Source organism: Mustela putorius, unplaced genomic scaffold (assembly GCF_011764305.1).
Source record: "Mustela putorius furo isolate JIRA1106 unplaced genomic scaffold, ASM1176430v1.1 tig00000127_pilon_pilon_pilon, whole genome shotgun sequence".
Classification (NCBI taxonomy): Eukaryota; Metazoa; Chordata; class Mammalia; order Carnivora; family Mustelidae; genus Mustela; species Mustela putorius.
Genome location: NW_025421288.1, coordinates 2,659,732 through 2,675,688, shown reverse-complemented (window position 1 = coordinate 2,675,688; position 15,957 = coordinate 2,659,732). Strand labels below are relative to the sequence as shown.

At 37.1% G+C, this 15,957-nt stretch overlaps 1 protein-coding gene and 1 pseudogene across 1 annotated transcript; both read right to left on the bottom strand.

The window, feature by feature from the left end:
- Positions 1 to 2,239: 2,239 nt before the first annotated feature.
- LOC101671146 (olfactory receptor 5D13-like) lies at positions 2,240 to 3,211 on the bottom strand. Its single transcript, XM_004782255.2, has one exon. It carries the CDS (start codon positions 3,209 to 3,211, stop codon positions 2,240 to 2,242), a length of 972 nt encoding a protein of 323 aa, XP_004782312.1.
- Positions 3,212 to 11,320: 8,109 nt separating this feature from the next.
- Positions 11,321 to 12,265, bottom strand: LOC101671440 (annotated as a pseudogene).
- Positions 12,266 to 15,957: the final 3,692 nt, after the last annotated feature.

Below are 15,957 nucleotides of genomic sequence, written 5' to 3'. Positions count from 1 at the left end.
CATTATCAGGAAAGTGTGCAATATAGTATATTAGTAATTGGTCAGAATAATATGGTAAAGTTATATGGAATCTCTGATTTTATAACTGAGGAAAATTAGAAGTAGGATACTTATTTATTTTTTACAATTATTTACTTTCGCATGTAAGACAAAGGTTTGTGTTACTTTTACAGCATAAGATGAAGTTAAAAAGTCATATTTAAGATAAACACACTTGTTCTTGGAGATGTGATTATCATTCAATTACAGTAACAATGTTGCATATCTATACTGTGCATATCCTAGGAACCTTGTGTGATACAAATAATGATTAGCAAGAAAGAAGCAGAGAACATTTTGATTTTTTTTTCAAAATTCAATCAGTGCGTTAAGACCAACAAATGAATAATTAATTTTTTAAAATTTTTATTTGTTTGAGAGAGTGAGGAAGAGAAAAAGAGAGCAGGAATCAAGCCAGGGAGGAGCAGAGGGAGAGGGAGAGGAAAAGGGAGAAGCAGATGCCCTGCTGAGCAGGGAGCCTGACAGGGGGCTGGATGCCAGGACCCTGAGATCATGACCTGAGCTGAAGGCTAGGGCTTAACCCACTGAGCCACCCATTATTCAGGTGGCCCTGAATAATCAATTTTAGAGAACATTTTAGTCAAAATAGTTATAACCATTCCATATTTGTCTGGTAGATGAAGCTATGCCAGCAGGTAAAATGTGTAATTAACTAAAGATTAACCTTTAAAAGCAAAAGTGGAATTATACAAACTATGCTTGAAATGTATTACAATTTTACTAATTACAATATTACTAATATTCACTCTATTAGTAAATAGCATTTACAAAATCAGTTTTGACACACCAGGTTGTGAGACATGTGAGATAAATAACTGATTTTTTTTTTTAAAGATTTTGTTAACTTATTTGACAGAGAGAGATAACAAGTAGGAAGAGCAGCAGGCAGAGAGAGAGAAGGGGAAGCAGGCTCCCTGCTAAGCAGAGAGCCTGATGTAGGGCTCAATCCCAGGACCCTGAGATCATGAACTGAGCCGAAGGCAGAGGCTTTAACCCACTGAGCCACCCAGGTGCCCCTTTTTGTTTTTGATCCCTGTGGTAATCCTTTTGTAAATTTGTGTAAAATGATTTTTATTTGGTATTCAAAGTCATCATGTTTCACATCATTTCCTATACTATAATAAAAGTACAAGAGAAGGAGCAAAGAGGTTGGCCAGATCTTAGAAAAAGCGCCTCCAGAGTCATTGCTAATCTTCCATATTTTCATTCGTAGTTATTTATCAGTTTTCAGAATTTCTCCATAACCCTAAAATTCTCTTACATAAAACTGAAGAACGTTTTTATTTTTATTTATTTTTAATATTTCATTTTTTTAAAGGATTTATTTATTTATTTATTTATTTGACAGACAGACATCACAAGTGGGCAGAGAGGCAGGCAGAGAGAGAGAGGGAGAAGCAGACTCCTCGCCAAGCAGAGAGCCCAGTGTGGGGCTTGATCCCATGATCCTGAGATCATGACCTGAGCTGAAGGCAGAGGCTTAACCCACTGAGCCACCAAGGTGCCCCGAACTGAAAAATGTTTTTAAAATGATGTACCATTCCAATATGCAATTTAAGAGACTTGGATGTTATGGCTTGATATTTACTGTTAAATAAGATTTTAGAAAAATTATAGTAAGTTACCACAAATGTGGTGGCTTAAAACAGTAGAAATGCATTTCTTCATAGTTCTTGAGACCAGAAACGTGAAATCAAGGTGCTATCAGTGTCCTGTTCCCTCTGATGTTGCTAGGGGAAAATCCTTCTTTACATCCTCCTAGAGCCATCAGGTTGGTAGTCACAAAACACAATCTTCACATAGCCTTCCTTATGTGCCCTTTTTTCTGTCTCTTATATGGACATACTTGTTGGATTTAGGGCCTGACCTAATCCAGCATGATCTCATCTCAAACCTTATCTTAATTACATCCACAAATATCCTATCTTCAAATAAGGTCACATTCTGAGCTTCTTAGATAGACATGGATATTTGGGGGCGGGGGTTCTATTCAATCTGCAATACTATGTTACTTCACATATGATTCATAGCTCTTTTACCAAACTTTGGGGTGAATAGAAATAAAATAATCAAATAACTGGTTTATTACAACCAAAGATTTTAAAATTCAGTCAATTGACTAAATAATTTGAGTTCATCATCTCTACTAGAAACATCAGACAATTCTCAATACAATAAATCAAATCTCTTTTGCAAATAAGAAACTCTGACAAAATCGTATTGAGCGATTCATTAACTTCCTTACACTCTCCTTCACATCTTTGTTTCGGAGGCTATAGATCAGAGGGTTCAGCATGGGAATCACCACTGTATAAAACAAAGAACCTACTTTTACTATGAGCCACGAGTTTTGGGAGTTGGGTACACAATAAAGGAACAGGATAGTCCCATGGAAGATGGTGATGGCAGTCAGGTGGGAGGCACAGGTGGAGAAGGCTTTTTGGCGCCCACCAGCAGAAGACATTTTTATGACCGTGACAAAAATGAAAATATAAGTCGTGAGGATGATGACCAGGCTGCTCACCTCATTGAATATGGCGATGATGAAACAAAGCATTTGGTTGATGTAGGGGTCAGAGCAGGAGACAGAGACAATGACAGAATGCTCACAAACAAAGTTATTTATGATGTTAGACCCACAGAAGGATAATGTCAGGAGAAAGTAGGTGAGGGTCAGGGAAGAGACTAGACCCCATATGTATGGCCCTGCTACTAAGGATGTGCACAGCTTTGGGGACATAACAACCATGTAGAGAAGAGGGTCACAAATGGCCACGAATCGGTCATAGGCCATTACGGCTAACATGAACGTTTCTGCCACTGCACATGCACAAGCCAAGAAGAACTGCATGACACAGCCTATGAAGGAGATGGTTCTGTCTTCCACCACCAAGATCTCCAACAGTTTGGGTGTGACTGTGGTTGAATAACAGAAATCCACTAAGGACAAGTGACTGAGGAAAAAGTACATGGGCGTGTGGAGTTGGGGACTGACCCTAATGGTCATGATCATGCCCAGGTTACCCACCACAGTCACTGTGTAGATGGTCAGGAAAACCAGGAACAAGGGAATCTGGAGGTGTGGGTACTCTGAGAAGCCCAACAGGGTGAACGTGGCTCCAGTACTCCAATTTCCTTCTGCTAACAACATGACTGTGCTTGGAGAAAAGCCTGAAATAAAATAAAAATAGTAACAGTGATAATAATGATAGCACATTACTTATGACATTTACCATGTGGCAGGCATTGTGCTAAAACCAAAATATATTGACTCAGATCCTCAAATAACAGGATTTTATTAAATCCTGTTATAAAATAAGTGGCCTCATATTTTACTTAAGGATGGGGAGGCGTGTATAAGGTCAGGAACTTGACTGAGGTTACACAACTTATTAGTAATGAGCTGGGTACAGAAGTTGATTCTGAGTGACAGAGCACAAATTAAGTTCAGGAACAGATGGAGAATTACTGTACATTGTTGTAGAAAACACATATCTTTCACAGCTCCATCATTCTGAAGATCTGTGCTTTTTCAGAGCACTGACATAACCATGAAGATAAATTTAGCAATCAAGTTTATAAAGGAAGGATCAGAAGTAAAACATTAGAGGCAATAGTATGTCTCGAGCTAGGATATTCAAACCGAAACTTATAGGAAAGACAGCCTTTAGAAGCCACCATAAGATGTTGATAGAACATAGCGCTAGCTGCATATCCTTAAGCTTTCCACTGAATCCATCCAATGGCTACAAGAATCCCCTCAGGGTTCCAAATACAATGTAACAACCTGGTAAAATAAATATATTTGCCTTTGTGTCATGCTGTTCCCCCACTCCTGTGTTTCCTTTCCCACTTAACTATTTTCTCACTTAGTGTCATGGATGCTTTCAGCAGACTCCTCTAGATTCCATAATTATACCTTTTAATGTTGTATTAGTTTTTAACCTGGTAACTTTACTAAACATAAACAATATTAAATACTCATAGAGTATCTGAATTGAAGATTAACTTAAAATGTGTTTTGCTCAAGCTAGAGAATATGACAATAAACACCTGTGGTTACATAATCACCCTATAAATTTCTAGTAGGGACATTGGTTTCGATTAAAGCTACATATGTGATTATCTTGTTGTGAGTCATATAATCTTTGTTGATTTGTACCTGTTATTTTGAGAAACCAAAGCATATTGTATTTATAAGCAGTTTATAACCACAGAAGTCTCTTTAATCAGGGAGGCTGAGTGGCTCAGTCGGTTAAGCCTCTGCCTTCAGCTCAGGTCCTAATCCCGGGGTCCTGGGATCAAGCCCTACATCGGGCTCCCTGCTCTGAAGGGGCGAGCCTGCTTCTCCCTCTGCCTTTCTCTCTCTGTAAGTTTCTCATGAATAAACAAATAAAACCTAAAAAAAAAAAAAGTGTCTTTAATCATTCGACAATAAAAATAGCTACATGTTTGAAATGTTTAGATTTTTTTAAAAGCCTATTAGCATGAATCTCATAAACAAAGACACTATTTTAATTTTATCTGACCAGATCAAGGTAGAAAGAAACTATTATTTTATTCATAGCTCACTGCTATTTGATAATACTCCTGAAAATATATTTTCTATGTGCAGAAAAAGAATCTGTGGGAAAGGGACAAAAAGCTAATGAAAGAAGCATGTGCTTGAAACCTAGATTTAAATTCAGTTTCAGGTTTTGTCACTTATTATATGATCTTTGGTGACTGACTAAAATTTTCTGAGCTTCAATTTTGTCAATAATAATGATGGAATTATACATATTGCACTGGTGTCCAAGCATTAAATTAGAAAATGATATTCATATACTTAGCAGAGTCTAAAAATTGTGGAATCCAGGAGATGTGGCCTTACACACTCTCACCTTTAAAAAATAAATTCTTAAGGCGATGACTAATTAATATTATTTTCAACCCTTATATTATTAAAAGTATAAAAAATGAATCAAGGGCCAAAGTGGGCTGCAATAGACATGTGGGTGCCATTTGGCGCACATGGGGAAGCCCAGTTTTCTTTCCTGAATCTTCTTCTGACACTCTTCATCTTATTTTGCCAATTACTGTCCTTCAGTAAATTGTTTCCCCTTTCGCTTTCTCATTATTGTCTAACTCTTTCTTGTCTTCCTTATCTAATCTCAGGTTGGCACATACAGAGACCTAGCAAATTGCAATCATTACTCTGGGGGACATAGCAGCCAAGGCACAGCCAACATCCCTTAGCGCTGCTAGCTTGCACTGGGAGAACATCAGATTCTTCTTCCTGTGATTACTGCGGCTATTGGGACAGTCATTAGCTCTGAAATTAGTTCTTTCCATCAGCTCATTTATCAAATTTCAATGTCTCTGCTCAGCTTTCCTAAAGCCTGACCCTAGCCATTTCCTAGCATCCAACCTTCTTTAAAGCCATGATTCCTGACTGATAATCAACAGCATATGCTCATTTATTGTGGCTTATTTGTTTTTTCTTTTCTTTGACCTGAAATAACCTCCTTTTTTTTTTTTTTTCTGGTGTGCTGATGCCACACTTGCAGTATATGAAGCATTAAATGAAAACTATTATCACAAAGAAACTGTCCCCTTTCACTCTAGCAATATTTTCCACATTCTTGGTATACCTACAGACATTACTCTCAGGAAATCAAAGTTTCACGATCTGTTGTGTTTACTATTACTTTGTGCATACTATTCTTATCCTTCTATAAGATCTTGAGATGTTGAGGACAATCTCAGATTTTATAAGATTCCTCTCAAATTTTCAGTGTGACTATGCTACGCTAGACACAGGTTGATATCCTCAAGTTTAAAATCAGGATGATACGCTACCTAGGGAAGGGGGAAGAAATCAAAGCTCAACAATGTGAGCTTGCCAAAAGATGGACCCCAGAGATATCGTGGCATTTAGACTAATGAAGAGTATTCCCTATCTCAAAGACTGTAGGACTTCAATGTCCCCCATATAAATGAAAGATGACATGAAAAAGATCAGTCTGAGCCCAACTCACCTGAAGATCCTTTTCCTCTTATTAATGTATCCAAGAAAGTTCCCCTTTAGAATTCAAACATTATTAAAAATCTTAAGATGTTTGTAAATATTGCAGCAGTAGACTATAATTTCTAATTAATATGACAGGAATATATTTTTCTTAGTATCTAGAAAAACTCAGACATGCGTGAGAGAGAGGGTGAGAATCTGAGTCCTAGGTGAGTGAGAATCTAAGGGAGAATCTGAGTCCTAGGAACAAAGTGTCGGGTTTATGTATGACTCCATGACCTCAGGGACTTAGGCCCTAGAGAATTTGTAGTGAACCTTTTTTTTTTTTTTGACATAAAAACACTCAGAAAGTAGATTGAATTCTAGCTTGGGTGTTATTTTACAGGAATGTAATTTCTTCCAAATCACTGGAGACGATGTTTCATCAAACCTACCTCATGAATTTCCTCTAAAATGTAATTATAGAAAATATACAATTTGACTTAGAAAATATGGTGACTACAGTAAGCACAGGAAGGATAAATTATCTCATATACAACCATTCAGAGATAACTGCTGTTAGTATTTGCCGTGTGATTTTCCTCTTTTTCTCTGCAAAATGTGTTGTCTTGAGATGTATAAACAACATAATTTGAATTTGGATTCTAGCCTTTTCATTTAACACAAAATTATCTTTTTTTTTTTTTTTTTGTCTGTGGAAACACTGATTTACTTCATTGAAACTAATTTGTGTTTTTTTTTCCAAATATAGTCAATCTATTCTTCCAAGGTTATGTTAACATAATTGAATATTATAATCTTTTTGTTTCCATACATTCTGAAAACTGACAAATGTATTTTGGAAGTGTGTTTCTTTCTAAAACCAGCGGATGTCAAGCAATCCATTGGTTCTACTTTGCCCAAATACCACCCAGTTAGATTCATTCAACACTTCCCTTGGGCCCCTGACAACCTGAAGAACTCTTGCCAGAACCCCTAACTCTTACCAGGAACCCCTAACATAACAAGCCCATTTTATCACAAAGAGTAGAATTGTTTATTGTAGATGACGTGGCCTTTCTCCAGAATCACAGGGTCTGCGTTGTTTTTCTCCCACTTGTACTGGCATCTGTTCCATACTCTCTCTTGCTCCTCACCATTGGCATCTCTGCACTTAGGGAATGTGAATTGTTCCCGATTTCCTTTGAAAATTAGAAAGGAGGACACCTGGGTGGCTCAGTCAGTGAAGCATCCAACTCTTAGTTTTGGTTCAGGTCATGATCTCAGGTTCATGAGATGAAGACCCACCCTGGGCTCTCTGCTCAGTGGGGAGTCTACTTGAGATTCTCTCTCTCTCTCTCCCTCTCCCTTTTGGTCCCTCCCCCTACTTTTTGTCTTTCCCTCAAAAATAAATAAATCTTATTAGAAAGGAAAATAATACATTTGCCAAATCAATGATTGCCTACTATGTGCTTTAAGCCATATTCACCTGCCAAGGGCAACTATGTGGTTGAGTTTTCCATGGTCTGTGGTTATTTCCCAAGATCTATTTGTTTTCCCTCTGCTTGAAGAAATCTTCTTATGACTTCTTTTCCTGGCAATCACCAGCTTTTTCCTTCACAATCACATTTTTGCTGGTTTTGGGCACAAGCTGAACACATTTGGCCCTTGCAGAGGGACAACACGGAGAACACAATCTAGCAGTACTTTGTGGACACAAGAGAAATTTATTTGATCAATTTATTTAAGAATTTAGTGATAAATTGAAAACTAAAGAAACCCTAAACTCATGACTCATTTTCCCTACAGGGCATTTGTTGTGTTCTAGATTGCTGTGGGAGGCTGGGTATCTAAACCAGAGAGAAAGATTGAAATGCCCTATAGAAATTTCATGTTGCTGGGGTGCCTGGGTGGCTCAGTGGGTTCAAGCCTCTGCCTTCGGCTCAGGTCATGATCCCAGGGTCCTGGGATGGAGCCCTGCATTGGGCTCTCTGCTCAGCGGGGAGCCTGCTTCCTCCTCTCTCTCTCTCTCTCTGCCTGCCTTTCTGCCAACTTGTGATCTCTATTTGTCAAATTAAAAAAAAAAAATAAAATAAAAGGAAAAAAAAAAGAAATCTCATGGTGCTTAAAGAAAAATAATTAAAAATCTCACCAGAGAATTGAGACCTCTCACAAAATCTTGACCATCTCTCATCTCCCCTTACAATGTTTGTCTGGCTATTAGGGTGCATTGGGAAGGAAAAGAAAGAACTAAAGTCCAAAACTGGGGAGGTGGGGGGAGCACAAGCATTGCACCCTTTGAGATATGAGGGAGATACATAGTGGTTAGGTCTCAATCAAAAGCCAACCACTCTTGAGTAACAGGAATGAATCACAGGATGGCTAATTTTAATGGTTTCTTTACTAATTTCTGAAATACCTCTCTTTCCCCTTTTATATCAGTAAGCTTTCTAGGACCATTATGACAAATCATTCTTCTAATCTTCCTCTGTTTAAAGCCAAAACTAACTGTTTTCTTGGGCTGACCAGACAATTTACTCATATATGCCATGCCTGTCTTTTCTCAGAATTAATAACAATATGAAAGCCATTCTGTTATAAACAAATTGTACCCTTACCTTGATTCTCAAAAGGACAATTACATCAGAACACTTATACCTCATCAGTACATTTTTCAAAGTCTTGGTATAAGAAGGTCATCAAAGGGACAATGAGAAGATCATTAAAGGCACATGCATTAACTAGTATATCTATATAGTACCATACTTCATTTATATATATAAATATAAATTCCTCTATGTTAAAGTGACAAAGACTTCCCGTATCTTTCCTGCCATCTCCTGTTTACTTTTAGTGGCCAATAGAAAAAAACTCTTTATGAAAGCAAAGCTACTCCTTCTAGAAAAATCACTTCTTATTTTATTTTATTATTTATTTTAAAGATTGTATTTGTTTATTTGATAGGGAGCCGAGCAGGGGGAGCAACAGGCAGAGGGAGAGGGAAAAAAATGTCTCTGTGCTAAGCAAGGAGCCCACCGTGACACTCAATCCCAGGACTCTGGAAGCATGACCCAAGCCAAAGATAGAAGCTTAACTGACTAAGCCACCCAGGTGCCCCTAAAAATCAGCTTTTAAAGGAACAAAGTAAAAACAAGTTCATAAAAGATCAAAAATATCCTCTACACACTGCTTTTCTTACTCTTCCATTCCCTGTGTTATTTCACATGCAATAAGAAACTTCAGTTAAAGTACGTTGCATTTCATTTCTCATGGATGAACACCTAAAGAAGGAATTGTCCAGGTGTGTGGGAAGTGTCCACATAACTTCAGAAGACTCCGTTAAACTGTTTTCAAACTCATTTTACCTTTTATCCCCATCTGAAATGTGTGAGCATTCTCTTTGCTCACTGATACGTGGCATTTCAGTCATTTGTTTTGGCCATTCATATTGGTGTTCAGTGGTAGCTCACTGTGATTTTAATCAGAATTTCACTGATGATTAATAATGTTTATTGTATTTTCATATATTTATAGATGATTTGTATGTCTGTTTTTGTCAAGTGTCTGCTTAAAATTTCACCTTTAGCTAGATTGTCTACCTGGTTTTTATTTTTTTATTTTTTTTATTTTTGAGGATTTTATTTATTTACTTGAGAGAGAGAGAGAGATCACAAGTATGAAGAGAGGTGGGGGGCGGGGGGGAAGCAGGCTCCCTGCTGAGCAGAGAGCCCCAGGCAGGGCTTGATCCCAAAGATCATGACTGAGCCAAAGGCAGTGGCTTAATCCACTGAGCCACCCAGGTACTCCTTGTCTATTTGAGCGTAAAGAGTTTTTTATAAAATGTTCTACAAACAAATCCTTTTTTCAAATGTGTATCTACACATATACGTGGCAAACACAGACACACACACACACACACACACACACATATATATAAAAATATTTACTCCCAGCCTGTGTTTTACAGTTGTTGTTGTTGTTGTTGTTTTTTAACCAAGATCCTTTACCACTAAAACACTTTCATAACCAATTTTTATGTTGGTGAAGTTCTTTTTGTCAGTTTTCTGAGAATCCATCCCTTTTGTGTTTTATCTTAAAAAAAAATGCACCTCAAATTTTAAACTATTATTTTTTCGTGTTTTATTCTAAAATTCTTTAGTTTCAATTTTTATGCTTAGCACTCTGATCCATTTCATTGAATTCAAGTTAATAACTGTGTGTGGTGTGAGTTAAGAGTTAAGCCTCCTTTATCCTATGGATATCCAGTCTCTGTAATGCTTGTTGAAAAGCATCTTTTTTCCATTGAATTATGTTGACATGTTTGCTGAAATTTGAATAACCAGATATGCTTGGGTCCATTTAAATTTTTCCTGGGGGCACCTGTGTGGCTCAGTGGGTAAAAGCATCTGCCTTCAGCTCATGTCATGATTCCCAGGGTCCTGGGATCGAGCCCCGCATCGGGCTCTCTGCTCCGAAGGAACCTGCTTCCCCCTCTCTCTTTGCCTGCCTCTCTGCCTACTTGTGATCCCTGTCTGTCAAATAAATAAATAAAATCTTTTAAAAATAAATAAATAAATAAATAAATTTTTCCTTAATAAAAGTCATCTTCTCTCATTCGATATAAGAATAGCAAAATCTTGATGCTGTATAAGGTGCAGTGAGCTGGAACACTTGTTAAAGCGATCTCCAGAGCAGAAGCAGCCTGATTGCAATTCTAGAGGAAACTTTCTAGATCTGCATGTATTTGATGAATGGTTGATTAGCTTTATTTTGGAAACTTACACTAAGTGATAAAATATTTTAAAATAACTTACAAATATCACATAATACAATAAAATAATTTTATTTTTAAAATTTGGTTTACATGTCTGGAGATATTTCACTAAAATTAATGTACAGAATATCACTAATCATAAAATGTGCTGCTATAAGTATATTAACTAATAGCCTGTTGAAAAGTGATTTAAATCATCAACTGCCCAACAAGCTTTGAACAATCTCTAGTATAGTAAACCAGGTTTTTTTTTTTTCAGAAATAAAATAATGAATCTAACAATATTTTTAAAAATATTTTATTTATTTATTTGACAGAGATCACAAGTAGACAGAGAGACAGGCAGAGAGAGAGAGAGAGAGAGAGGAGGAAGCAGGCTCCCTGCCGAGCAGAGAGCCCAATGCGGGGCTGGATCCCAGGACCCTGGGATCATGATCCAAACGGAAGGCAGAGTTTTAACCCACTGAGCCATGCAGGTGCCCCTGAACCTAACATTATTATATTGAGTGACAAAGCAATTTTGCAACAACTGATCTTCTGAATATATCTTTCATGTCTTTGGTCCTAAGGCTGTAGATCAAGGGATTCAGCATGGGAATCACCACTGTGTAAAACACAGAAGCCACTTTATGAGCCAAGACTTTTTAGGATTAGGGATAGAGTAGAGGAAAAGGAAGGTATTGTGGAAGATTGTGATGGCTGTCAGGTAAGAGGCAGAGGTGGAAAAGGTTTTCCAGCGCTCACTTGTAGAAGACATCCTCATAACAGTGAAAAAATGAGTATATAGGACATCAGAATAATCATCAGTCCGCTCACCTCATTGAATATGGCAATAATAAAACACAGCATCTGGCTGATCTAGGGGTCTGAACAGGAGGCAGAAACAATTACAGAGAGGTCACAGATAAAATTATTTATGATGCTAGATTCACAACAGGATAATGCAAGAAGGAAATATGTGAGTGTCAGGGAACACACTATACCCCACAAGTAAGATCCCGCCACCAGCAGAGCGCACAGCTTCTGAGACACAGTGGTGTTATAGAGCAAGGGGTTACAAATGCCACAAAACGGTCATAGGCCATCACTGCTAACTTTAAAGTTTCTGTTACTCCAGATATGCAAGTAAAGCAAAATTGCCTAATGCAACCAAAGAAGGAGATTGTTCTGTCCTCCACAATCAAGTTCTCCAACAATGTAGGTATAACTACGGTGGAAAAACCAAAATCCACAAAGGACAAATGACTAAGGAAAAAACACATGTTCCTGTGGAGATTTGGATTGATCTTGATGATTATTATCATGCCCAAATTTCTCACAGTGGTGACCATATAAATAGACAAGAAAACTAGGAAGAGTAGAACCTGCAGTGCTGGATATTCTGAAAATCCCAAGAGAATAAAAGTGGGTATGAGACTTTGATTTCCTTCAGATTACATCATGATTCCTGTTGAATAAAGAGCCAACAGCTAGTTCTGAAAAGTAGAACTGAATGGAAAAGAGGAAGAGAGAAAAGGCTTCATTGGCTACTGTGAAGTTGCCATAGAATGGTGAATCTTAAAGTATGGTCCCCAAACCAGCAACAGCTTGAGCGACTGAGAAGTTGTGAGGGATGCAAATTCTCTAACCCCATCACCAACTTTCAGAATCAGAAACCCTAGGATGGGGCTCACAGTTCTTGACTTAACCCGCTCTCCAGGTGATTTTGATGCCTGCTAAATTATTGGAATCACTGGTATATAAAACATATTAATCATTCTGCTGTTTAAAATTTAACCCTCATTAGTATTATTACTTTGAACTGAAATACAAATTTAGACCACAAAAGTAATTGTGTAAAACAGGAGGAAAAGAGGCAGAAAAGAAGCACAGAGAACTTTGTTTTGGTTTTAAGAATTATACAAAGGATCAAGATCAGTTGGCATTGCAAATGGTGCCACATAAATCTTCGTATTAATTTTTTTATATATTCAAAGTTTTCTAGGCATTATACAGAATTAAATACCCATGGAATTTAAGAGGAGAAGGGAGTTGAGGGAAATTGGAAGGGGAGGTGAACCATGAGAGACTATGGACTCTGAAAAACAACCAGAGGGTTTTGAAGGGGAGGGGGGGAGAAGGTTGGGGGAACCAGGTGGTGGGTATTGGAGAGGGCACAGATTGCATGGAGCACTGGGTGTGGTGCAAAAACAATGAATACTGTTACGCAGAAAAGAAATTAAAAAAACAAAAGAGAGTGGAAATAAACCTTAAAATGTATCTAGTCTATCCCATATACCTAACACTTGAGAATGCATTATAGACTCTTATTCCTGAAATAATCATCTAGCTTCCATCCAACTTCTACTAAGGGTATACTGCCTTCAGGGATAGTTTTGTCAGTCTTTTATTGACATTTTTCCCAACATATATTATTTTATCAATTAAATCTAATTAATTAACATTTCATTAGCTATATAATAATGTGTCTTACATCATTCATTCCATTATATATTATAAAATTACAAATATGTAATTAATTTGAATATACATAGAGGAACAGGAGTATCTCATATTCACCAACAATGGTGAATGGCTCCATACAAAATACGTTTTATGATACAATGAAAATAACACATTTTCTGGACCAATAGAAGTAAGCCCTTTCCTATGATGAGGAAAACCTGGGCAATATTAGGAAATAAGAGGATAGGCACATAAAATGAATAGTCTCGAGATTCAGACATGAACTGCAACAGAATTAGATGAGTTATCTGTCCCATCATCCTAGCTTTGCCTAGAAGCAGTGTCAGCCTCAATGTGAATGCTTAAACATGTACTACAAACAACCCCCACGCCTAGAGCATCCATCATCAGCATATTCTTTCCAACAGCAAGTGCGACCAGGCAGATACATTGTAAATATACATTATTATTCAGGATATTTTAATAAATGAGCTTCCTCCAACATTCGAAACTATTAGCAAAATTGTGGCTTATTAGAGAGATCGCTACACTGTTCTGGCTTAGTGGAACACTTATGAGGTCAATGAATACTCAGAAAAAGACTTGGTATCCCGACCCTACCAATTTCAAGTGATTTTGGTGAAAATTAATGGAGTAGGATTTGGTTTGTATTCATACTGAGACTAGGCATACGGGATTACAAAATTAATAAATAACCCATAATTTTCTGTGACTTCCACATTGCTAACTGCTGCCAGTTTCTGTAATACAAAATTTAGTTCTCAGAAACACTTTATGCTTCATGAGTAAAAAATGTCTCTGACCTCAAAATGGGTTGTTTATAATTTTTGGAATAGTCTATTTGAGCTGGAGTTCCATGTTTCCCACCTAAATTGAAAGCTACCAAAAGAGAAATGAACTGACCTGAAACCAGAAGTTCTTAATTTACTGAGAATTTCTTCTTATGGTTAATAAATCTCAGGCATTTTTTTTCTTAGTAATAAAACATTCTTTCAAATAGCAACAGGCTTGAGATTTGAAATAAAGTAGCAGTATATTTCAATAAGTATGCCAGTAAAGTGGCATTTTATTTCCAGGACATGAGAAATCTTAGGAAATACAAAGAAAAAAACCCGAGAGTTGAATCCACAATCTAAACTCTGCCAAACTCTGGGTCTTATATCTGCCTCCAAGACCATGGAAATATAGCTATAAAGAATTATAATTGGGGTGTTCCTCAGTGAACCACAAATCATACAGACAGTTGAAACACTGTCTCTTGTGTCATTGCAGTATGTGCATTCCTTTTAAAGCACTGGGGATAATTACATCACCACATCTATTCCACTAATTGCTTTTAGATATTGAATTATTGAAATAATATGCATTTTTTATTTTTAAAGGTTTTATTTATTTATCTGAGAGAGAGAGCATGAGAGAAAGCATGAGAGGGGAGGCAGAGGGAAAGATGGGGGCAGACTCCCTGCTGAGCAGGGAGCCCCCTGAGGGGCTATATCTCAAGACCCTGGAACCATGACCTGAGCCAAAGGCAGATGCTTAACAGACTGAGCTACCCAGGTGCTCCTGAAATAATATGTATTAATTGAAGAACACATGAACTGTTGAGTTCAAAATAAGAAAAGAGAAGAAGAACAATCCAAAAGTAGTTGTTATTAACTCAACTGCATTTCAAATTCCACATTGGTGTGGAATACTTGTTCAACACTACCTTAAGCAAAAGGATGAAGGTGACCATCATCAGTGATATAATGATATCATTTACCTCCTGATACTATACGAGGAGAAAGGTTTTATCTCTGATATTCTTTCCCCAAACCCATAATCCCATCCTAAAATGAGAAAATCATTATGCAAACTCATATTTGGAAGCATTTCACAGGATACCTAGCCACTATTCCTTAGGATTGTCAGAGTCAAGAACAAGAAGAGAATGAAAAACTTTCACAGACCAGACTAGACTGAAGACACACAGCAATTACATGCAATGTGGTTGTAATCCAAGCCTGGATTGGACCTCAGACAAGAAAGAAAGCACTGATGGGAAAAAATTTAAAAAATGAAGAATCTATATAAAGTTAAAATTTTAGTGATCATAATGTACTACTAATGCTTCTTCTTACAAAGAAAATTTATTTATTTATTTATTTATTTATTTATTTATTTATTTATTGACAGATTACAGCAGCTGATGGAGAAACAAAGGGAGAGGAAGAGAGACTCTCAGATTCAGTGTTGAGTATGGAGCCCCACACAGGGTTCAATCTCACATCCCTGAGATCATGACCTGAGTTAAAATCGAGAGTCAGAAGCTCAACCAACTGGGCCACCCAAGCTGCCCTGTAATGTACTAATGCTTCTTTTCAAATTTTTCATTTTATCATGGTAATAACACTTGATGTGACATTTACCTTCTTAAGAGATTTTTAAGTATAGAATACAGTATTGTTGACTGCAAATATAATTTTATGTAGCAGATCTCTGGAACCTAGTCATCCTTTAAACTGAAACTTTATACCCACTAATTTGTAACTTCTTTTCTTCCCTTCCCCCAGTCCCTAGCAACTTTCATTCCCTTCTCTGATTCCAATAATCTGGTTATTTTATATATATTGTTTAAGTGGAATTTATTTTCTGTGACTCACTTATTTTATTTACATAATATCCTCAG

Bases quoted from the DNA above. Each gene is read 5' to 3' on its own strand.
- LOC101671146 (XM_004782255.2), bottom strand. From the start codon at position 3,211: ATGTTGTTAGCAGAAGGAAATTGGAGTACTGGAGCCACGTTCACCCTG.